Source organism: Mauremys reevesii, linkage group 25 (assembly GCF_016161935.1).
Source record: "Mauremys reevesii isolate NIE-2019 linkage group 25, ASM1616193v1, whole genome shotgun sequence".
In the NCBI taxonomy this organism is placed as follows: Eukaryota; Metazoa; Chordata; order Testudines; family Geoemydidae; genus Mauremys; species Mauremys reevesii.
Window position 1 is genome coordinate 10815124 of NC_052647.1, and position 23009 is coordinate 10838132.

The following is a 23009-nucleotide window of genomic DNA, read 5'->3' on the forward strand; positions in this document are numbered from 1 at the left end:
GTACAAGTGAATCCGCTGGGAAGAATGCTGACTGATACAGCTTTGTATTGTCTACCAAGAGTTGTGGTCTGCATTCCTCGCTGCCATGTTTCTTCATACTTGTCATAGCCCTCCAGTGGTGTCTATTCCTTGCTCTAGCACAGGCCTGGAGTTCATATTGGGCATGTCACTTCCTCTCACTGGGCCTCAGTTTCCCTATCTGGAAAGTGGGAATAATACCTCCTTTGTAAAGGTGTGTGATGATTTACAGAACAAATGGAAAAAATGAATTAATATAGGGGTGTGCTTAAATGCACTGACCTGGGTTCAGTAGGTGGCCTGGTATGGTACTGGGCAAGTTACTTAAGCTCTCTGCTTCTAGACAAGGAGGATAACTTGTTAACGTGTGGTCAGAGGTGCTTTGGGAGGCTGGCCTCAGTAGCTGCTTTCAGTGCTGTCACGCTTCCCTGTGTGGCGTGCCACAAGTACTCCTGTTTACTTGCCAAGAAGCCCACTCCCTGGTTACCGCCGGGGTGTGTGGTGTGTTAGATTTGTGCTTCCTTGCCTGCTAGGGTGGGGGTTGTCCCTCTCCCACTGCTCTCCACGTGCAAGGCTTGGGCTGAGGGTCTGGGCTAGACTCTGGCAGTGCAGCTCCAGCTGGGGTGGGGCCCTTGGGTGCTGTAGTGAGCCCAGCTGGGGCCTGGCTCCTGGCATGGGGCCCCGGGGAGGGGTTGCTGGGGGGGGGTACGAAGTATGTTGTGATGTCATTGGGTCATGTCATGCCTATGATGTCACATTAATGCCTTGACGTCATGACGCGGGCGGGGAGGTGGGTGTTTATAAACAACCCCGCTGGTAGGTTGAGCGCAGCCACGAGGGAGACTGGTCACGGGGCGAGGAGGACTTCAGTATGTGACGTCATCTGCAGGCGCCGGAAGTGGCCTCGCTTGTGCCGGTGGGGAGTGGACGCGCCGGAAGTGGAGAGTAAGAGGAGGCGGGGCCCCGCTGGCCGCTGTCAGAGGGGAGCGGGGCGGCCCCGGCCCGGGGTAAGAAGGGAGCTGGGTAGAGACAGGCTGGTCCGAGGGAGCGACACCCCCCCCCCCGTACCGGGCCCGGGCCCCCCCCGGGTCTCTGCGGGGGGGAGGAGGTGACACCCCCCGTACCGGGCCCAGGGCCCCAGGTCTCTGGAGCGGGGACACCCTGCAGGGCCCGGGCCCCGGTCTCTGCGGCGGGGGCGACACCCTGTACCGGGCCCAGGGCCCCAGGTCTCTGCGGCGGGGGCGACACCCCGTACCGGGTCCGGGGCCCCGGGTCTCTGCGGCGGGGGCGACACCCTGTACCGGGCCCGGGGCCCCGGGTCTCTGCGGCGGGGGCGACACCCCGTACCGGGCCCGGGCCCCGGGTCTCTGCGGCGGGGCGACACCCCGTACCAGCCCGGGGCCCCGGGTCTCTGCGGGGGGGGCGACACCCCCCGTACCGGGCCCGGGGCCCCCCGGGTCTCTGCGGCGGGGCGACACCCGGGGCCCCGGTCTCTGCGGGGGCGACACCCCGTACCGGGCCCGGGCCCCGGGTCTCTGCGGCGGGGCGACACCTGCACCGGGCCCGGGCCCCGGTCTCTGCGGCGGGGCGACACCCCGCACCGGGCCCGGGCCCCGGGTCTCTGCGGCGGGGCGACACCCCGTACCGGGCCCGGGCCCCGGGTCTCTGCGGCGGGGGCGACACCCCGTGCACGGGCCCGGGGCCCCGGGTCTCTGCGGGGGGCGACACCCCGTGCCGGCCCGGGGCCCCCCGGGTCTCTGCGGGGGGGGCGACACCCCCCGTACCGGGCCCGGGGCCCCCCGGGTCTCTGCAGGGGGGATGACACCCCCCGTACCGGGCCCGGGGCCCCCGGGTCTCTGCGGGGGGGGGCGACACCCCCCGTACCGGGCCCGGGGCCCCCCGGGTCTCTGCAGGGGGCGACAGCCCGTGCAGGCCCGGGCCCCGGGTCTCTGCGGCGGGGGCGACACCCGGGCCCCGGGTCTCTCGACACCCGGCCCCGGGTCTCTGCGGGGGGCGACACCCCGCACTGGGCCAGGCCCCAGGTCTCTGCATTGGGGGGGGGACACACCCTCTGTACCAGCCAGGCCCAGGGCCCCCCACGTGAAGCCGAGCCTGGCCCTGGCAAATCTAGCCCAGCCAGTCTCCTGCGGGTGGCCTGTGCTGAGCTCCTCCAGCGACACAGGCAGGTCGCTGTTTGTTAGTCACCTGGCTGCAGCATCTGAATGTCCTTAGGTCAGTGCCCAGCGGTGAAGGAAAACCATGGGCCATCCTGGCCAAGCCGGGCCCATCGCTGTCTCTGTCTCCTTGTCAGCCCCAAGTGAAAGCTTCCCTGGCTCCCCCAGGCCAGCCCTTCTCCCTACCACCTGTCCCCTTTGTTCTTTAGCGGAGGCCTTTGCTTCACATCCTGGGGAAGGGGGACCTCCTCCTCCTTGGTTGTTAGCTGTGAGTGTTTAGCCTTTGGGGTTCGGGTTGTTTTTCCAGCTTCTCCATAGAGAGGGCTTAGTTTCAGCCAGTCCTTTAGTGATCCATTCATCCCACCCCAGACAGTTACATCACATCCCTCCCTGGTATCTTCTTATTGGCCCCAAACAGCAGATAGCCCTGTCGTACCTACCCTGGGTAGCGAGGCAAATGCATAGGGCAGCTGAGGCACACATAGGAATCATACAAAAATTACAGAAAATTCCTGCTTTGTCAGAGAGGGCATCTGAGAGAACCTGTTGGAATGAAACACCTCCCCTCCACTCAGAGCGATGGGCTCAGGCTCTCTGCCAGCTCGGGCACTGTTGCTGTGTCGGTCACGGGGCAACAGCCCCGTCTCAGGGTTATGAGCGCACGCTCCACAGTGTTACAGTCAGGGCACGTGTTGAAGGTTTTCTTCCCACCCACAACAGCTGAAGATGTTAATTAATTAATTATGAAAGCTGAGACTCTAGAGAACAATTGAGAAGTCTGTCAGTCCTCACTTCTCATCTCCCCCCGCCCCTATTTTGGAAAAAACTGCAGGACAAGAGGATGGGACGCTGAGGACATAGGGCTGCGGGTCTGATCTGGTACAGCAGGTGAATGCAATGGTGGGTCCAGAGGGACGATAGCAGGAACGAACAGCTGGAAATTAAAGCCAGACGCATTCAAATGAGAAATTAGACACTGATTTGTAACAGGGCGGAAGATTAACCATTAGAACAGACTCTGAAGAAGTGGTGGATTCTCCATCTTGTTTTCCAGTCCGGTTGTCTTTCTGAAAGATGCTTTAGCCAAACACAAGTTACTGGGGTCGCTGGGTGACACTGAATGGGCTGTGATCTACAGGAGGGCAGGTCAGATGAGCGAATGATCACTTTTGGTCTTAAACTCCATCCCTGGGCTAATCACATACAGCTGCCGGATGGGCTGGCAGAATGAAAGGGACTGGTGGACTGAATGGACTGATGGATGTGTGGGGTAGAATGGCCAATGTTACGATCTGCTCCGGGCTACATACTATGTGCTGTTTCTATGCTGTGCTCGTCACTCTTACTGTCCCTACTGCTTCTGCAGCCATGGACCTGGCATCGAACGCCTCTGAGGACCCCCAAGGCTCCGACAATGACTCCGACGCAGAGAACAAGGTTGATCCAGACACGCAGGCTCAGGAGTACATCGACCGCGTCCTCAGCTCTGCTGAGCCCCGCCACAAGGCCCAGTGCTCACCTCCCAAGTCACTCCCTGTGGGGCCTGGGGCCCAGGCATTGGAGCACAGGTCTCCTCTGGAGCTGAATAAGTCTCCAGCAAGCGACAACGTGACCTCTGGGCTGCTAGCCCTCCCTCTGGAGCTGATCCTGGAGATCTGCTCTTACCTGGAAGCCAGGTTTGTTCTCGAGGTCTTGCCCTTGGTCTGTCGGACCCTCAGGGATATTGTGCAGGACTCAGTGACTTGGAGGATTCGCCTTCAGAAGAGGATCAGTGGGTGTTACCCAGTGGTGGAAGGTAGATCTCCATTGGACTTTCTTCACTGGAGGTGGGACTTGGAGGAGAGACAAGGGCTGAGGGCCAGGACTCCTGGGTTCTACTGTAGGACCAAACACTATTTCATGGGCCTCAGAGAGGTCCCTCAGTTAACTTTACTACCTTGAGATGTAGGTGCTGCTAGTTTAGAGCTGTGTGGGGAGGGGAACGATAACTCCAGGGTCCTATCACCAGCTCTGGATGAGAATTGTCTCTAACAGAGCAGGGGGCTGGGTGTTGGGACTCCTGGGTTCTGTCCCCAGCTCCGGAAGGGGGTCTGGTGGTTACAGTGGAGGTGGGGACACTAGGAATCAGGACCCCTGAGTTCTGTTCCCTCCTTTGCAGCTGACTTCACTATGTGAGCCTTTGCCTTGGCTTCACCTCTAATGGCAGTAGCTCCCCCGCCCTTCCTTAGGGTGGGAGGTGGTTTGGGATGCTCCCAGGCGGCAGTGCTATGGCTTAGCTTTGCTGCCCATCTATTTAAAGGGGCCACGTTGGGGCCTCTAGAGGCGACATTTCCCCGTCCTTGGGAAGAGAAGGCTTTATGGACCCTAAAGCAGTGGTTCTTAGCCAGGGGTACGCGGAGCTCTTCCAGGAGGTACGTCAGCTCAGCTAGAGATTTACCTAGTTTTACAACAGGCGACATAAAAACGACTAGCAAAGTCAGGACAAGCTAAAATTTCATCCAGACCAGGCCTTGTTTCTACTGCTCTGTAGACTGTACACTGAAATGTAAGTACAATACTTCCATTCCAATGGGTTTATCAAAATGAGAACGCAAGCAATTGTTCAGTAATAGCGCGGCCGTGACGCTTTTGCATTTTGATGTCTGGTTGTGTAAGCAAGTAGTTGAAATGTGAGGTGAAACTTGGGGGTACCCAAGACAAATCAGACTCCTGGAAAGGTTGAGAGCCACTGCCCCGAAAAAAGCAATTTTTACACGGCCTCACCTTGACCTGGTGCAGGGGATGGGGCGTGGCTTTGGGATCAAAGCTCCCAGCAGTTTTGGAAGCCCCAGATTCCCTCCCCGCCCAGAGCGGGACACCCCTCACTCTGGTCTTTGCAATCTCTTCCTTTCTACGCAGAGGAGGACTTCGACTGGCCGGCTGCCTGCATGGAGCTAGAGGAGCATCTCAGGCACTGGGCCTGTGATGGCAGGAGGACAGAGTACTTCTCCCTCGCCGACGGCCACTTTGCCTCCATCGACTCCGTTCTGCTCTTGCAGGTGAGTTCCGATTTCCTCCTTGGCTGGCCGTTGCTGTCTGGGGGCGAGATGGGGTGGGGCTTGGGAGTCAGGAGTCCTGGGTTCGACCCCTGGCTGTGGGAGGGAAGGGTGTGAGGTCTAGTGAGGTAGAGCAGAGTCAGGACTTCTGGGTTCAACAGCTGCCGATCGCTAATCATGACACGCAGCTGTTGGCCGGGGGAGGCGTGGAAGACTCTTCTCATGTACAGTTGGTTGTGGTGGTGTTATCTTCCGAGCCCTGTTAGCTGGGACGGCTGCCCACGTTGGTCTCTGGCTCCAGGAGTTCTGTAGGGTGAGAGCAGGCGAGACTTTTACACGTATCTGAGCGGCTCACATCATTTGAACAGGGGGAAACTGAGGCATGGACTGGGGAAGTGACTTGCAAATTGTTGGCAGAGTCAAGAATAGAACCCAGGAGTCCTGACATCCAGCCTCGCCCTGCTCTAACCTCTGAGTATCCCGTCATCTCTTTGCTCCTGTACCAGGGACTGACCAGTTTCTCCCATTTCGAAGGACCCGTGGCCAGTCTGTCTCCTTCTCTTGCAGGGCGGGGCTCTCTGTGTCTCGGGCTCCCGGGATCGGAACGTCAACCTGTGGGATCTGCGGGAGCTGGGCCAGTCCCCGGACAAGGTGCTGGTGAAAGCCCTGGGCACGGAACGCAACGGGACGCACAAGGTGGGAACCCGACCTTCACCCTCCGGGGTGGTGGGGGTCTGAGCTGGAGAAAGGCGCCGGTGGCACTCTGTCCCCAGCACGGATACGCCCAAGCAGCCGGAGAGCGAGCTGCCCCCCAGCTCTTGCCGGTGCCATGAAGAGGGGAGCTGGGTGGTGCCAGTAGCCATGACATGGGGGGGTTTGTTCTGGGGATGCCAGTCCTGCTGAGACCCCTGGAGGGGAAATGTCCCCTGGCCCAGTCCCCGCTTCCCTGTGGCCTCATTGCCCAAGCCTGTGCTGAAAATGAGCTTTCGTCCTCCCTTCTGTCAGGTTGGATTGAGCCGGGACAGCGTGTCGAGTGACTGGCACAGGAATGGATACTGGGACCTCTTGTGTTCGCGTCCCTGCTCTGTGCCTCAGTTTCCCTGTCCGTACAATGGGGTTAACTCTGTGTATTGCAGGAGGTCTGGGGGGCTAAAGGGCTTCGGGGAAAGACACCAGAGAAGGGCAGGAAAGGACAGCACCCCACTTTAACCCTTTCCTCTCCCTTTCGCGGTGCAGGGCTGGGTGTGGTCGCTGGCTTCAAGAGACAACAAGGTGTGCTCAGGCTCCTGGGACAGCACGGTGAAGCTGTGGGACATAGAGGCCAACGGGCAGCAGTTTGGGGAGATCAGGTACCGTTTCCCCTTCTCCCCTTGCGTCACTGGCCCCCCATGAAGCGACCCAGCCTGGCTCCCACCAGCTCCTCCTTCAGCCACATGGCTGGTGCCCAGAGCTGCCTCCACCTTCTGGGAGAGGGAGACCTTGGAGCGTCTCAGCCACCAGTCGGATCTGCTGTGCCTTAGAGCCTGGGGTTGGGGCGGCCGTGCTCGTCTGAGAGGGGAGGAGACGGTGCTGCTGGGCAGAGTCTAGACCAGAGTAGCGAAGTGGGGCAGGCTGAGGGCTCAGGCCGGGGAAGTGGGGTGAAGCCGGGGCTGGGGGCTGCCGGGCAGGAAGCTGTTCCTTTGCATCTCCATGCAACTTGGCTCTGCTCTGTGCCCCCCCAGCCACGTCACAGGCTTCAAAAACAGACGGGGGTGGGGGGGGCAGGTGGATCATCCGAGAGCAAAGACGATCAGCTGAGACTCTGCTCGGCAGGAGAGGAGGGAGGGTGCAATGGTTAGAGCGCTGGCCCGGCACACAGGAGAGCAGGATTCAGCACAGAGTCCAGTGGGACCTCGGGCCAGTCACTTAGGGACAGATTTTTAAAGAGATCTCGGTGCCTAACTCCCGGTGACATCCAGGGGCGTTAGGTGCCTAGGTACCTATAAAAATCTGGGCCTCATTTTCCCCACACATACAATAGGGATAACTGCCCTGCCCTGCACTACGGGGTTACTGACTATACGTGCAGATTGCAAGGTGCTCCGACATTACAGTAATGGCGGGGGGGGGCGGGTCAGATTGGGAGGTGCTCTGACATTACAGTAATCGGAGTGGATGGGGGAGTCCAGATTGCGAGGTGCTCTGACATCACGGTAATCGGGGCGGTGGCGGGGGGCAGATTGTGAGGTGCTCTGACATCACAGTAATGGGGCTCTGATCAGTACCTTCGGGAGGAGAAGGGTCTCGCGCAGACATTATCGGGATCCCTCCCAGAGGATGGACACAGGGACCAAAGGCCTTGGGCCTTACAGCCCTGGGGGGGCTGACGAGGCTTGTCCTGAAGGATCATATTTGTTCTCCCTTCGCTGTCTTGTCTCCCCAACTCCCAGCGGGAAAGCTCCTGTGCTGTGTCTCTCCTACCTGCCCGACATCCTGGTCACGGGGACCTACGACAAAAAGGTGACGGTGTACGACCCGCGAGGTTAGTGTCCGCGGGTGGCTTTAGGATCAAGGCTCCGGCCGTTGGTTGGGCCCATCCCTGCACCCTTGAAACCAGCGGGCCCAGTGCAGCGGGTCCTTTCACAGTCCCGTGGCCCTGAGGTTCCGTTTTCTGCTCCTGCCACTTGCTTGCTGTGCCTCAGCTTTCCGCTCTGTAAAATGGGGCTGATGCTACCGAGCCGCCTGGCTCATCTCTGGGTGGAGGCCACCCGGGCTGTGCAAAAGGCCTGCTGCACGTGAGCCTCCTCCCGCTAGCATCTGTGAGAAGTGGGTCCCCCAGGAATCCAAGGCCAGCGGTTCAGTTTATACCCAAGAAAGACCCTTGGTTTTTCCCACCTAGATTGGGAATGTGGGTCCCATGTGACCTGTGCAAAGGGGGGATCCCTTGAGCAGGAGGGGGGTGGAGTATCGAATGTGAGGAACAGTCCTGAATTACTGAGGGGTCCAGGGGGAGCGATTCTGATGCTGCTGGAGCTTGTTGCTCAGCAGGCCTGGCCCAGTTCAGCTGGGGTAGCAGGAATGCTGCTCTGTGGGGTTTCTGGGCACCCCAGGCTTGGGGCAATCCTGCCCCTCCTCCTGCCTCCCAGTGGGGACGTGGGAGGGAAAATCCACTGGCTGGAGATGATCTGTGTGACTTTACCCAAAGTATAAACTGGACTGATGGACAACTGTGTCCCCTCAATTCTCCAACCTGGGGTGCCTTTTACACCGCTTCGCCATGGGGGCGACCACTCCAGGTCTGCTCACACCCAGCCTCCAGCATGGAAGTTACTACTCCCAGCTCCGCTGTATGAGTGCACTAGCCAGCCCCTCCGGAGTGACACTGCAGGGCAACACCAGCAACCCTCCAAGCCCAGACTCCCCCCACCCCCCGAAATGTGCAGCCCTCTCCTGGCCAGGAATCTCAAGCTGCTGATTTGTCAAAAGGCAGATTTTTTTTTGCCCACACCCTGTCTCCAGCAGAAGAGTGGCCACTTAACGCAGTGATGGGCCACTTGAGGCATTGTCTAGCCTTTTGTCTCTGAGGAAGTGGTTTGTAACTGGCCTCCAGAACGTGGGAACATGCCTCCCTAATGTGTCACCATGGTCTCTTGTAACTTTAGAGAGAATGTTGTCACACACGTTTTACCAAGACAATAAGGATCAGCAAATCATGAGTTTTCAAATGATACCTCTCAAGGCTTACTTGGTGCAAGTTTTACCGTAATCCTCTAAAAGGGGCGAACATGGGGGTACAGACCGTCACCATCTGCTGCCCCCTGACTGCAGGGTGTGGGTCATGGGTGGGGGGTGGAGATCTCCTGCCCCATGACTCCAAGGGTGGGGTAGGGTGCAGATTTGCTGGCCCCCTGGCTGCACGGGTGGGGGTGCAGGATAGAACATTACTTCCCCTCTCAACTGTATGAGTTTGAACCAGGGCCCAGTGCAGACTAGGATCCCCACAGTCACCCCGGCAGAGATCCTGATGTTGTTCCCTTCCCGGCAGCCACCCAGGCCCCGTTGAAGAGCCGCAAGCTCCACTCCAGCGCTGTCCTGTCCCTCGCAGCCGACGAGCGCTTCATCATCTCAGGCAGCGAGGACCGGACGCTGGTCGTCTTCGACCGACGGGCCAACAGCATCCTCCAGAGGCTGCAGGTGGGTGGCCAGAGCTGGTGGCTCTTCTCCCTCCTACCTGCTGAGGGCAGTGGAGGTTGCCTGGAATCACCATGGAGAGGAGGGAGATGGGAGTTTGTAGACACTCCCTCCCTGAGGACATTTGGGGGGAGGAGAATATGTAATTATTAGAGAGTCCCTTAGCCAACTGGTTGCATCTGAAGGAGGGTGTGGGGTGAAGGGAGTCAGGCCTCCTGGGTTCTATCCCCAGCTCTGGGAGGCCAGTGGGGTCTAGTGGTTAGAGCCGGTTGGGGCTGGGAGACTCCTGGGTCTGCCAGTGACATACTGTTTGACTTCTGGCAAGTCATTCGCTGTGCCTCAGTTTCCCTAGACGTACAGTGGGGTAACATGCCTCCTTCGTAGAGGAAGGGTTGTGGTGCTTAATGACGGTGAAGCACATCTAGCTGCTCGTGCCGGATTAGCCAGGTGTCCTGCTCGTTCACCAGCAATGAGCGAGGCAGCCAGCCCTGTAAGAAACAGACTGTTCTTAAACGTGCTGCAGGGCTGGTATCCCATGCTGAACCCCTGGGGCTTGCGGGTGTCCCCCCCCCCCCATCTAGGTCCCCCTGAAACCTGAGCCTCTTTCTCCTGTCCCACTCATCCTGCCTCAGTTGTCTCTAAGGTGCGGTGCCCTGTGGGGAACCAGGAAACAGGCAGCCTGATGCATTCCAATTTCAAGGAACTCCTTTAGAATATGCAGAGGCTGTTGGGTGATTAGGGTGACCAGATGTCCCGATTTTTGGGGTCTTTTTCTTATATAGGCTCCTATTACCCCCCACCCTGATTTTTCACATTTGCTGTCTGGTCGCCCTGTGTGTGATCCACTCCCACCCATACACCGATCCTCCCCCAGAGCGGTGCCATCCTCTCTTTGCTCCTTTCCTTCCCCAGCTGGAATCCTACCTGCTCTCCATGGCCTACCAGGGGACGCAGCTGTGGGCCGGGGACAACCAGGGACTGCTCTATGTCTTCGAAAACCGAGGAGGCCGCTTCCAGCACATCCGGGTATGCGTCCCCTGATCCAGGGGGATGCAGGCTTGCTAAGCTTTGGGTCTGTTTCGCCCCCACTTTCACCCCAGGGTGAAATCCAGTCCCTGCTGGGCCAGGATTTCATCCCAGATGGTTAATACCAGGGCTGCTGCTGCTTCGCCTGCCTGCAGCTTGGGGCTGTGAACTCAGCCAATGTCAGTTTCACTTGAGGGCTCTCCTCCATTAACCCCCTGCTGGATGGGTCTCGGTTCCCCGTGCCCTGGAGGGAACGGAGATGGCTCTCAATGACCCGTTTGCTACTCGACCCACCCACACACACACCCCCAGCTGAGATGGCAGCAGAGGGGCCTGTTGGGGTGGATGACGCAGCGGTAAGGAGCTTGCCTGGCACTTGGGCGACCAGACTTCCTGTGTGATGTTCGCCACCCTGTGCCTCTGTTCCCCAGCGATATAACGATAGCACCTCACAGGGGGATGTGGTTAGATCGTGGCCCACTCAGATATTATGGTGGTGGGGCCACATGAATACCGAAAATACCTAGATTTTCATGGGGTCCTGGTGTGATCTGACCTGCGACTGGGCCCTCCAAACCCCATTGGTGTGGGAATCACTGGTCGAGCTTGGGATGCGTATGCGTGAGAGTCCCCGGCGTGAGGTGATGGGTTAGGAACAGAGATGCATGGGACCCAGACGGGCTAGGAACACAGAGGTGCCTTGGCCTTCACCCCCACGGTGCATCCCAGAGGGAGGTCTGCAGAGGGCTTAATGTCTATTTCCTCCCCATAGTACTTCGATGTGGGTCACCGGTCCCAGATCACTGGGGTCTGGCACTCCCTGGGCACTCTGTACACGACCTCCACTGACAAGACCCTGCGGGTAAGGTCCATGCTTCCCTAGGAATCCTTTCCCCACCCCGCTCCCCACGACTCGCTCATAGAGGCTGGGAGCCAGGAACACCCCAGTCCCAACCCCAGGTCTGCAACTTCGGCTGCAAGCCACTTCCCCGCTCCGTGCCTCAGTTTCCCCACCTGGGGGAGAGGGGTGATTCCTGCTTCCTGGAGGGTTCTGAGGATTGTGTCTCGGCCCTTGGAAGAGCCCTCTGCATGCTCAGCTTCATCCCCAGAATGTGCTTCTCTAGGATGCGAACAGTAAGGGTTGGGCAAATGAGCTATTTCCGATCCAAGCCAATAATGGCCTCGTCTGGGCCGAGGATCTGCCTGCCCCTCTTCCGGCCACCGGTAGCCAGTCCCGGGGGAGCCGCAGCAGTGCAGACCCCTCGTGTTGATCACCAAAGGACCAATGGGCTCTCCTAAAAATAGCACAGAGAGGAGCTCCCCCCATTCCTCCCCCTGGATTCGCCCGGCCCTGGGCAGCCTGCCCACGAGTGTTCTCTTTCCAGGTGCACATTCCGACGGACCCGCCTCGCACGATCTGTTCACAGACGCACAACAACGTGCTGAATGGGGTAAGCGGGGCGATCGGACTCCGAACTGGCCTCTCTGCCCTCCCAGCCAGCTTGTCTATTGTGTTCTCGCCAGTGGGGGAATGTCCCTGGGGAATCCCCATGTCCCTGCACCCGCTCTGCCTTTGGCCAGGGCGGGCGACCGCTCAGATCAGCCAGCGGGGGCGCTCCCTTCCCCTTGCGCACAGGGGAGTGACCCCGCTGCCCCGAGGAGGGAATCGGAGGCCGTGCTGAATGCTGGACGCTTTGTCCTTGCGGCTAAACTCGGGGCAGGGGCAGGGTGTATTGAGCAGGACCTCTGGGGCCGGGCCCCGGGCATCCCGGATTGACATGACACTCACCCCTCCCGCTCCCTGCTTCCCCCTACAGATCAGCGCCGAAGGCAACATTGTTGTAGCTGCCTCCGGGGGCCTGTCCTTGGAAATCTGGAGGCTCGATGCCTGATGGGGGCCCGGATCCGCGGAGCCATGTCTTGCAGCTGCGGCCCCAGAGGTGGGTGCTGCACCCGGCGCCCGTGTTCCCGCCCGGGGGGAGGGGCCAGAGTTCCAGCACCCGTGTGTCAGTCGTTTGTTCGTTGTTGTTTGGAAGAGGCCCGAGGAGCCGGGAGGTCAAAGCCTCATTGCCTGATTTCGCCCTGGCGCTGCCGTTCCCAGGGCCGAGTTTCCAGAGGGATCGGAGCCCGGCCAGCCCTTCCCTGCTCGAGGCACTGACTTAGCTCTCTCTGCTTCCCATTCTTCCACCACCGTCCCCTTTGCCACCCTCTGGGCTCCTTAGTTATCACAGCCCTGGCCTGCCTGCCAGGCCGCCTGGGCTACTTATCTGTCACCCTCCCACCTGCTTTTCCACGGCGCAGGGCGCACGCTGCTCCTTCAGCGCCAGTTCCAAACATCTCTCAGGTCCCAGCCGTAAGGGCTCAGAACCACTAACCATCCAACCCAGCTCGCGCAGCCGGGGGGCGCTCGCCGCTGGAGGTTGAGGAAGACAGAGGCACGGGCTGACCAGATCGAAACAGAGCCCAGAGCTGACGTGTAACTTACAGGGACGCAGTTGAGACGCACGTTCTAATGTTGTTGATTAAATTATTCTGCCAGACAGGATCTGATCAGAGATGTCAGTGGGTTTTTATCCCCTTCCCAGGGAAATCACGTTTAGTTTTAAATTCAATCCCTGGAGCCTTGAAAATCCAGGCGCGGCAGCTTTCCCCCGGCCCCGGCCAAGCAGGAACCGAAAGGGCCCAGGCTAGCTTCCATCTCCAAGCTGCAGGAAGCACTCGGCACGGGGGGAGACTGGGCTGCAGATGCTTTATTAGAAAGGGTGTTACGGGAGAATCAGCTGTGATCAGGGCCCCGGGGGTTGCACAAACACACAGAGAGACGGTTCCTGGTTCTGATCAGTGGGGATCTGGAGCCCGTACTGCCTGTGTGAAGTGAGCCGGTGCGGCTGGGCCCGGTACCCACCAGAACCGGCTGCCATCGCTAACTCGGCTCCCTGCAGTGGCAGGCTGTAGCTGTCTGCCTACCAGGCCATTATCACTGTATTAACCCAGAGCTTCCCACATCCTGGGAAGTATCATCCCCATTTCACAGATGAGGAAACTGAGGCACGAGGGAGTGGAAGTGACTTTCCTGGGGTCACACAGGGAGTCGGTGGCAGAGGTGAGCACCCATCTTCTCCCCGGGGTGGGGCTGCTAGGCCCTGGGGCTCCCGTGCCCTGCAGTCAGGCCTGGCCTGGCTCCCCTTCCCCAGCGTGTGTGCACGAGGCTGTGACTGGTGAGGGGGGTGCTGCACCGGGGGGGAGATCCTGGCCACTTTGAAAGTGATGGCAAAGCCCCCCCGGCTGCAGCAGGGCCACGCTTTCCCCCCAACTCCCTGCTCCTCCTCTTGCCTGATTTACACCAGGAGGGATCGGGGCCCAGGGGTCGGAAAGTCTCCTGCTCTCTGCACACGGAGGCTGTGCTGACCTGGTGGGGGGGAGGGGAGCAGGGGGGGACACGAGGAACCCCGTCATGCCCACTCCCTCTTGGTTGGCTGGGGCCAGGGTCACAGTGGTGGGAGTGGGGACGGTGATAGGAACCCAGCTGCCCCCCTCTTCAGAGGCTGCTCCCTGTTGTCCGGATGGGGCTCTGGGTCCAGGGACCTCACAGGATGCTGCAGGTTTTCTTGTCTTTGAAGGGGTTGGCAGAAGCAGGGACCCCGGTCAGCAGCGGGTCGCTCTGGGCGTGCGCCCGGCAGTACTGCAGCAGCTCGCGGGCTGCCTTGGAGACCTAGAAGGGGAGAGAAGGCAGGTGAACAAAGCCAAACAGCGGGGTGGTTAGAGCAGGGAGCACTGGGAGTCAGGACTCCTGGGTTCTGTTCCCAGATCTGGGAGGGAAGTGGGGTCTAGTGGTTAGAGAAGGGGCGTGGGAGTCAGGACCTTACCCTGCCGGGCTTCCCAGAGACAGGGACAGAACCCAGGAGGCCTGGTTCCCAGCACCCTCCCTGGAAGCAGGGTGGGGTCGAGTGGCCAGAGCAGGGGCGTGCTGGGAACCGGGACTCCCTGGTTCTATCCCTGTCTCGGGGAGGCCCTGGAGTGTGAGTCCCTGATTCCCACTCCCTTGCTCTAACCACTAGAGCCTACTGTCCTCCCAGAGGAGGCAACAGCCCCCAGGAGTCCTGACTTCCAGCCCCTGCCCCACAACCCCAGCCAGGATGTCACCACAAAGCACCATCGTGCGGACGGGAAACCAGCTCTGGGCAGAGAGCCCAGCCCAGGCTTTACGTAGGGCCTGGCGTGGGTCAGTGCCGGCGGGGAGAACCCCATCCTGGCACAGTTGAAAGGGGCCAGGGGCCTCCCCCACGCGGCCTCCCCCTTTCGGAGCCGACTTTGCAGCTGATCCCGGCAGGATCTGGCTTTGTGCTGGGCCCTGCTAAATCATGCGTGAGAGGAACACGCTGGCCTGACCCCGCCACCACCTCCCGGGCAATTACCGTGTTCCTTCCCCTAATCCGTCCTGTAAACAGGGGCCTGAGGACGGAACAGCCTGAACTCGGCATGTGCCCGGCCCGACGCGGAGCTGGAACCCCCCCACGCACCCTGGGCAGGAGGTCGGGAAAGGGACTCCCCACTGCCCCTCCTCAGGCCCCTGTGCGCTGCTACCCTATAGGGGGAGATCTGAGCCGTGGCAGGGGCAGGCAGCTCTGGTGTGGGGCAAGGCTGTGCCCCTCCCTGCCCCCTGCAATCAAATGGTTCTGCCTCTGGGCTGTGCCTCCCTGGGGAAAGATCCCCCCCTAACTGGGAGCCTGTCATGTCAATTCCCCGTCACCTCTCCTGCTCCTCCCCGTGACGCAAGTTTGTTAGGCCTCAGGCTGGTTTCTAGTGGGGGCAGGGGCAGAAACAGTGTCTGAGCTAGGAAGAGAACCCAGGAGTCCTGCTCGGCCTGAGCCGGGGCCTGGAGGCAGAACTCTTGTCTCCCCCTCACCGGCGGGGAAAAGCCGGGCCCTGCCAATCCAGCACCAAGTGAATTCCCCAGTGTAAGGAGTGTGGGGGGGGGTCGTGTCACCTTCATTCTCTTCAGCCCGGCTTCTGTCCGCAGCTGCTCCACTGCCCTCCGGCCCTGGCTTGTGTGATTGCAGCTGGCCGCCTTCCCCAACATCTGCAGGGCACAGGGGGGCCGGGTTAGACCAACGAGGGGGTGAAGATGCTGAACTCCACCAGCCTGCAGGCTGCTCCACGAGAACCGAAGCAGCAGGCAAAAGTCCGTGACGTTTAAATGGCAGCCGATCCGAAGACTCCCAAACGCCTGTGACCTGCCGCTGAAATGCAGCCACCTCTGGGGCGGGGCATGGCAGCTATCTAACAGCGCATGACAACGGATTGGGGCAGGCACAACACTTGGGCCAGGAACCCTGGGCACCCATCCCCTTTATCCTTCCATTATTACAGACACGCTGCATGTCGTTTATAGTCACGTTAATCATCCTTTCCCGTCCCTCCAGCTGCCCGCGGGTCTTGGAGCACTTTGGGAGAGTTGGTTCACACTCCTGCTCTCTGCTCTGCAACACAGGTCATGGCAGCACTGAATAGGTGGGGAAACTGAGGCACAGAGCGTGGCCGTGACTTGGCCTGGGGTCACCAACCACGTGGTAGAGCTGTTAGAAGCCAGGACTCCTGGCTCCCGCCCCCCCCTGCTCTAAGCACTCGACCCCATGCTGAGAACGGGATAGAACCGAGGAATGTGGACACCCAGGCCTCCCTCTGGCCAGTTTCCCCTTCCAGAAGCGGGGCTACGAGCCAGGAGTTCTGTCCCCTCCCTTCTGGCCCAAGACTCCTGGGTCCTATTCCAAGCTCAGGATGGGGGTCACACACACGCACTGTTGGGGTTTGATCCCTGCACCCACTTCTCGCTCCTGCCCCGGGAACAGGCTGTCCCAGAGCTGGGCCGATACCGGCAGGAGCCATCTGAGTCCTCCAGCCGCCCGTGAAACTCATCCCCTCCGGCCCTGAGACCCGGCATTGGAGCCCGGCCCTGATCCGAACCTCTTGCCAATTCCACGGATTTGGGGGAGGGGGGGGGTCAAAGTCAGGGTCTGTTTTCTGGCTCCCCCCCTCCCCCGATTGGGGTTGCTCCGCTCACCTGCGATGGTGACACACGTTCCCCCGAGTCTGCAGCCCGGCGCGCTCCCCAGGTGCTGTATCGCTGCCCGGTTCTGTCAGTCTCCACCCGCCCCCCGATGCCCCCGCCTCTGCCCTATTTATCCCCCCCAGCCCCGGCCACCCCCTGCCTGCCCTCGCTCTCGACAGGCAGCGGTTCAGGGGGGCCTCCCCGCCCGCCCCACAGGCTTTGATGCCTTTGAAGCCAGCTGGGCCCTGTACAGAGCGAAATGTCACCCAGCAAAGTGTGGCAGCGGCTCCGGGGCGCCCCCTGCTGGGCCGGGCAGCGTTTTCCCTGGCAGCGTCTTAGCCCTGAGCGCAGCCGGAGCTATTGCCGGCTCGCAGTGGTGGGGGAGGGGAGAGAGTGGCAATCATGCCTTGGAACCCAGGAGTCCTTCCCAGATCCCCTCTTCCTCAGTCCAACCGCTAGACCCCACACCCCTCCCACCGCTGGGTATAGAACCCAGGAGTCCTGGCTCCCAGCCCCCTCCCTGCTTTAACCACTAGACACCACTCCCTGTCCAGAGCCAGGAATGGAACCCAGGAGTCCTGGCTCCCAGCCCCCTCCATGCTCTAACCACTAGACCCACTCCCTGCCCAGAGCTGGGGATGGAACCCAGAAGTCCTGGCTCCCAGCCCCCCCCTGCTCTAAGCACTAGGCCCCACTCCCCTCCTTGCACTTGGAAAAGAACCCAGGAGTCCTGCCTCCCACGCTGTGTTCATGAGCCCACAGGCAAACCTCTGGTGTTATGGGACCCCAGGGGCCTCCTGGGAAGAGCTGCAGGCAAAGGCTGAGCGGATCTGGGGGCAGGGAGCTGCTTCTCTCCTGCGGCTCTAACCCCCGGGCAGGGGCTGGGCATTTCCAACCTGCCAGGCGGGCTCAGACGCAGCTGCAGGCCCCGCTGCTAAATGTGTCCCCCTCGGGCAGTTCTGGCTGACATGGGGCAAGTGGGGTCCCTCGCTGGCTTGCAGCTGGGAAAAGGGGGGTGGCTGTGCAGGGACCCTGAACCCTGGCTTTCCGGGGTCACCCCCAGCCATGGTCCCCCCTCCAGCCTGCTGGGCACCCCCGAGGCTGGCAGACAGGGGTGGAGGTCAGTGGCGGTCACGCTGCTTTGAAGACAGACTCCCCTTGGCCCGGGCCTCCGGCCCGTCTGGCTCGGGGCCCCGGGAGGTCACGGCTGTTGGTGTAAAGGCGAGGTGGGGCGGGGGGAGAAATCTGCTCATGGGGCCTGGGTCGCAGGACACCCACTGTGTCTGGGCCGAGCCTCACCCGGCTGCTCCTCAGCTCGTGATCGGGACTCGCGTCCACTGCTCCCCTCACCTCAGCCCCACTGGAGAGCGGCAGGAGGGCAGGGGGCGCCGGCTGGCGATGGTGGGTGATAAAGGGGCAGAGGGTGGGGCGGTAGATGGGGAGAGGAACCAGAAAGAGGGGGCAGCTTCGATACCACCATGATGGGCGCAGGAGCAGAGCCTGCCTAGAGATGGAAGGAGCTGGGGGGTGGAGGCGATACAGCCAGCACCGTTTGTGGGGCTCAAGGAGCCATTCGAGCCTGGCTGCAGCAGCCTCGGGATGACGGGACACGTTCCAGCCGGCGCAGGGTTGCTAGGAAGGGCTCGGTCATAGATTCCAAGGGGACCCGTGTGATCACCTAATCTGACCCCCCTGTCTAACCGGCCATGCGAATTCCCGGGTGGGATTCAGTTCCTGTCTGAAGGCGAGTGGGTTGTTTAGAAAAACATCCCGTCTTCATGTAAAGACTGTCAGGGATGGAGGCTCCGCCAGGACCCCTTGTCAAGGGGTTAATTACCCTCACTGTTCACCACGTATGCCTCCCGGACGGCTCTGTGCCGTGACAGCCCAGTTCCCGGAGTACAGTTCCCTGGAACAGAGAGCTGGTCTGCGGTGACAGCAGGTACAGCTGGGAACAGAACCAGGCTGCTTTGCCTTTCAGAGGGAACAGGCCCCGGTATGTGCGTCTGGAACCGCTCTAGGCCGACATGGCGCTGGGTCACCGTACAAGCCGCCTATGGCAGATTACGAGGCTGCTGACTCAGCACCGGGGTCTGTGGCGCGGGTAAGAACGGCTCATGCAGTTACACACACAGGGGATGTCTATGCTACGAAATTAGGTCGGTTTTATAGAAGTTGGTTTTTAGAAATCGATTTTATACAGTCGATTGCGTATGTCCACACTGAGTGCATTGAGTCGGCGGCGTGCGACCTCACTACCGTGGCTAGCGTCGACTTACGGAGCGGTGCACTGTGGGTAGCTATCCCACAGTTCCCGCAGTCTCCGCCACCCATTGGAATTCTGGGTTAAGCTCCCAATGCCTGATGGGGCAAAAACATTGTCGCGGGTGGTTTTGGGTACATGTCGTCAGTCGCCCCTCCCTCCGTGAAAGCAACGGCAGACAATCGTTTCGCGCCTTTGTTCCGTGCAGACGCCATCCCACAGCAAGCGTGCAGCCCGCTCTGCTCAGCTCACCGACACCGCCGCGGTTGTGTCCGGGGTGCTGCTGGCAGCAGACGGTGCAGTCGGCCTGCTAACCATCGTCCTCCACCACTTCCGCTGCAACTCTGCTCTCTGCTGCTATTGCCTCGATAGCAAATTTCCCCATGTTGTCTGTCATGGGCTCCCGGGTACCTGTGTTCTTCCTTGGGAAATGTACGTGGTGCTAACCATCATCCTCCACCGCTTCCACTGCAACTCTGCTGTCCTGGTGCCATGAATCCACCTCACGGGTCCTCTCGTTGTTCGGTATAAATATCTATTCTTGTGGCATCCGTCATCATCCACCGCTTCCACTGCAACTCTGCTCTCCTGCAGACGCCAGACCACGGCAAGCATGGAGCCTGCTCAGCTCCCCACTGCTGCGGTGAGCATTGTAAACACCTCACGCATTATCCTGCAGTATATCCAGAACCTGCACAAGCAGGCGAGGAGGCGACGACAGCGCGACCACGAGAGTGATGAGGACATGGATACAGACTTATCTCAAAGCACAGGCCCTGGCAATGGGACATCATGGTGGTAATGGGGCAGGGTCATGCCGTGGAACGCTGATTCCGGGCCCGGGAAACAAGCACACCTGGTGGGGCCGCATAGTGTTGCAGGTCTGGGATGATTCCCAGTGGCTGCGAAACTTTTGCAGGCGTAAGGGCACTTTCATGGAACTTTGTGACTTGCTTTCCCCTGCCCTGAAGTGCCAGAATACCAAGATGAGAGCAGCCCTCACAGCTGAGAAGCGAGTGGCGATAGCCCTGTGGAAGTTTGCAATAACAGACAGCTACCGGTCAGTTGGGCATCAATTTGGAATGGGTAAAACTACTGTGGGGGCTGCTGTGATCCAAGCAGCCAAAGCGATCACTGAGCTGCTGCTGTCAAGGGTAGTGACTCTGGGAAATGGGCAGGTCATAGCGGATGGCTTTGCTGCAATGGGATTCCCTTTGCAGCAAAGCCATCCACTTTGGGTGGGTCGATAGACGGAACCCATATCCCTATCTTGGCACCGGAGCACCAGGGCAGCCAGTACATAAACCGCAAGGGGTACTTCTCAATGGTGCTGCAAGCACTGGTGGATCACAAGGGACGTTTCACCAACATCAGCGTGGGATGGTCGGGAAAGGTACATGACACTCGCATCTTCAGGAACTCAGGTCTGTTTGAACAGCTGCAGGGAGGAATTTACTTCCCAGACCAGAAAATGACTGTTGGGGATGTTGAAATGCCAATAGTTATCCTCAGGGACCCAGCCTACCCCTTAATGCCCTGGCTCATGAAGCCGTACACAGGCACCCTGGACAGTAGTAAGGAGCAGTTCAACTCTGCTGAGCGAGTTGAATGTGCATTCGGACGTTGAAAAGCACGCTGGCGCCGTTAACTGACTAGCTTAGACCTCAGCAAAACCAATATTCCTGTTGTTATTGCTGCCTGCTGTGTGCTTCACAATCTCTGTGAGAGTAGGGGAGAGACGTTTATGGCGGGGTGGGAGGTTGAGGCAAATTGCCTGGCAGCCGATTACTTGCAGCCAGACACCCGGGAGGTTAGAAGAGCACAGCTGGGCGCCCTGCGCATCAGAGCAGCTTTGAAAACCAGTTTCATGACTGGCCAGGCTCCGGTGTGACAGTTCTGTTTGTTTCTCCTTGATGAAAACCTGCTCCCTTGGTTGATTCTACTTCCCTCTAAGCCAACCGACCTCCCCCTTTCGATCACCGGTTTCAGAGGCAATAAAGTCATGATTGTTTCCAAATCATTCATTCTTTATTAACTCATCACACAAATAGGGGGAAACTCGCAAGGTAGCCCAGGAGGGGTGGGGGAGACGGGAAGCACCGGGTGGGGTGGGGGATGAGGGGAGGAGGGAAGGACAAGGCCACACTGCACTTCAAAACGTATTGAATGCCAGACTTCCGTTGCCTGGGCAGTCCTCTGGGGTGGAGAGGCTGGGTGCCCGTAGCCCTCCCCTCGCGCCCGCGTTCTTGGGCGTCAGGGTGAGGAGGATGTGGAACTTGGGGAGGAGGGCAGGCGGTTATACAGGGACTGCAGCGGCGCTCTGTGCTCCTGCTGCCTTTCCTGCAGCGCCACCAGACGCCTGAGCAGGTCACTTTGCTCCTGCATTAGCCTCAGAATTGCATCCCGTGTCCTCCCATCACGCTGCCGCCACCTCTCCTCCTGCTCCCGCCACCTCTCCTCCTGCTCCCGCCACCTCTCCTCTCGCTCCCACCTCCTCTCCTCTCGCTCCCGCCTCCTCTCCTGGCGTTCATTTTCTGCTTTCCTGAACTCTGCCACTGTTTGCCTCCACGCATTCTGCTGGGCTCTTGCAGCCTGCAAGAGTTCGGAGAACATCTCGTCGCAAGTGCGTTTGTTTCGCCTTCTAATCCGCGCCAGCCTCTGGGACGGAAACGATCGCGGGAGCATAGAAACATTTGCAGCTGTGGGAGGGGAAAAAAGGGAGAGTTGTATTTAAAAACGACACATTTTAGAGAACAAGGGGAAACAATTTCACACTGAATCAAGCGATTCACATTACATAGCACATGTGCGTTGGGTACAAGGTCGCATTTTGCCTTTTATATTGAGGGCCTGCCGGTTTGGCGTGAGACATCACACACGCTCGGCTGGGCAGCAGAATTCGGCTTGCAGGCAGCCATGGTGAGGCAAAGGGGTTCGGCTTCTTCAGCCGTCGTAAGGTGTGGGAACGGTTTCAAACAGCAGGGCCCTCCTTTCCCATACCCAGCAAAGCCCGTTGCGTTGGCCATTTAAAGGTGGGGCTGAGGTTTTAGGCTGAATGTGCAGCACAATCCAACCCGCCCCCCCCAATTCTCCGGGATGATCCCTTCAACCCCACCCCCCCCCACCCACCGTGTGGCTAGTAGCAGGAAAGATCCCTGTCAGCCAAACAGCAAACAGCTCAGAAACTGCTCTCTCCTGGGTCTCATCTTACCAGCTGGGTGGGAACCACTCACCCCCATGAAGGGCTCTGAGTGCACTTCTGGCCCAGGGGCTGCTGGCTGCACCGGGGCAGGGGGGATTTCTAACTCACACGGGCTCTCAGCGGCTCAGCCTGAGGGAGCAGCCCCCCTGCTCCCAGCAGCAGCAGCCCACTCAAGGGGGAACTGACATTTCCCGGAGCCGAGGGGGAGAGAGGAGCCGCTGATCCTGCTCCTCCTGGACAGGGAGGAGTAAAAGCCTGTTCTGCTCTGCCCTGGAGACCGGCCACTTTGATCTGCCCCGGGAGAACCTGCAGCCACGTGGGCTCATCTGCTGGCTCCCTGCAAAACAGCTGATCGGCGGCTGCCCACTACATAGATTGGTTAGAAGCAGCTAATCCAGCCGCCCCCCAAAGGTTCAGGGGGCTCCGCATGCCCCAGAGCTGATCTGCTGCTGCCACAACGGATGATCTCAGGTTACCACAGGTCTGTATTTCCCCCGACGTTTTGAGATATTTAAAAATTCCTCCCGGACGGGATTTAAGAACTAAAAAGCCGGAGTCCGGGAAAATACAGACCTATGGTAAATTAATCATTAACACGCTGGCTTTTAAGGCCTGTATTATATGTACAAAGTTACACTCACCAGAGGTGCCTTCCCCGGCGTCGTGGTCCGGGAGTTCTGCCTGCACGGAGGCTTCTCCCCATATAGAGATCAGATCCAGCACCTCCCGCTCGGTCCAGGCTGGATCTCCTTTGGGAGTCTGGGCCTGCATGGTTCCCTGTGCTGAGGAGCTCGGCATGGTCACCTGCTGATCAGCTCCCCACGCTGGCCAAACAGGAAATGAAATTCAAAAGTTCCCCGGGGCTTTTCCTGTCTTACCTGGCCAGTGCAGCCGAGTTGAGAGTGCTGCCCAGAGCGGTCACAGTGCAGCACTCTGGGATAGCTCCCGGAGGCCAATACCGTCCAACTGTGTCCACACTACCCCAGATTCGACCCAGCGAGGTCGATTTTAGGGCTAACCCCTCACCGGGGAGCAGTACAGAAATCGGTGTTAAGAGCCTAAGGCTGCTAAA

The 23009-nt window shown here is 59.7% G+C and overlaps 2 protein-coding genes across 12 annotated transcripts; one reads left to right on the plus strand and one right to left on the minus strand.

Annotated features, from left to right (window-relative positions):
- Window positions 1-847: 847 nt before the first annotated feature.
- On the plus strand, window positions 848-15745 carry FBXW9 (F-box and WD repeat domain containing 9). Of its 11 annotated transcripts, none has more exons than XR_005591227.1 (13): window positions 2095-2250; window positions 3559-3987; window positions 5091-5230; window positions 5795-5923; window positions 6464-6576; window positions 7657-7748; window positions 9252-9400; window positions 10310-10423; window positions 11196-11285; window positions 11809-11874; window positions 12241-12363; window positions 13439-13526; window positions 15444-15745. XR_005591227.1 is itself a non-coding variant. In XM_039514492.1 (12 exons), the coding sequence occupies exons 1-11, from the start codon at window positions 2241-2243 to the stop codon at window positions 12313-12315; spliced, it is 1407 nt and encodes a 468-aa protein (XP_039370426.1). In that variant the 5' UTR covers window positions 2095-2240; the 3' UTR covers window positions 12316-12363; window positions 15444-15745. The 11 variants fall into 11 exon arrangements, 9 of the variants coding, with proteins under 9 accessions (XP_039370428.1, XP_039370429.1, XP_039370427.1 ...); XR_005591228.1 differs by having other exon boundaries at window positions 13458-13526; XM_039514492.1 differs by lacking the exon at window positions 13439-13526.
- Window positions 15746-20829: 5084 nt separating this feature from the next.
- Window positions 20830-22787, minus strand: LOC120391346 (putative golgin subfamily A member 6-like protein 19). The gene is made up of 2 exons (XM_039514904.1): window positions 22579-22787; window positions 20830-21434 (listed from the first exon to the last, which is right to left on the minus strand). Exons 1-2 carry the CDS (start codon window positions 22733-22735, stop codon window positions 20989-20991), a joined length of 603 nt encoding a protein of 200 aa, XP_039370838.1. The 5' UTR covers window positions 22736-22787; the 3' UTR covers window positions 20830-20988.
- Window positions 22788-23009: the final 222 nt, after the last annotated feature.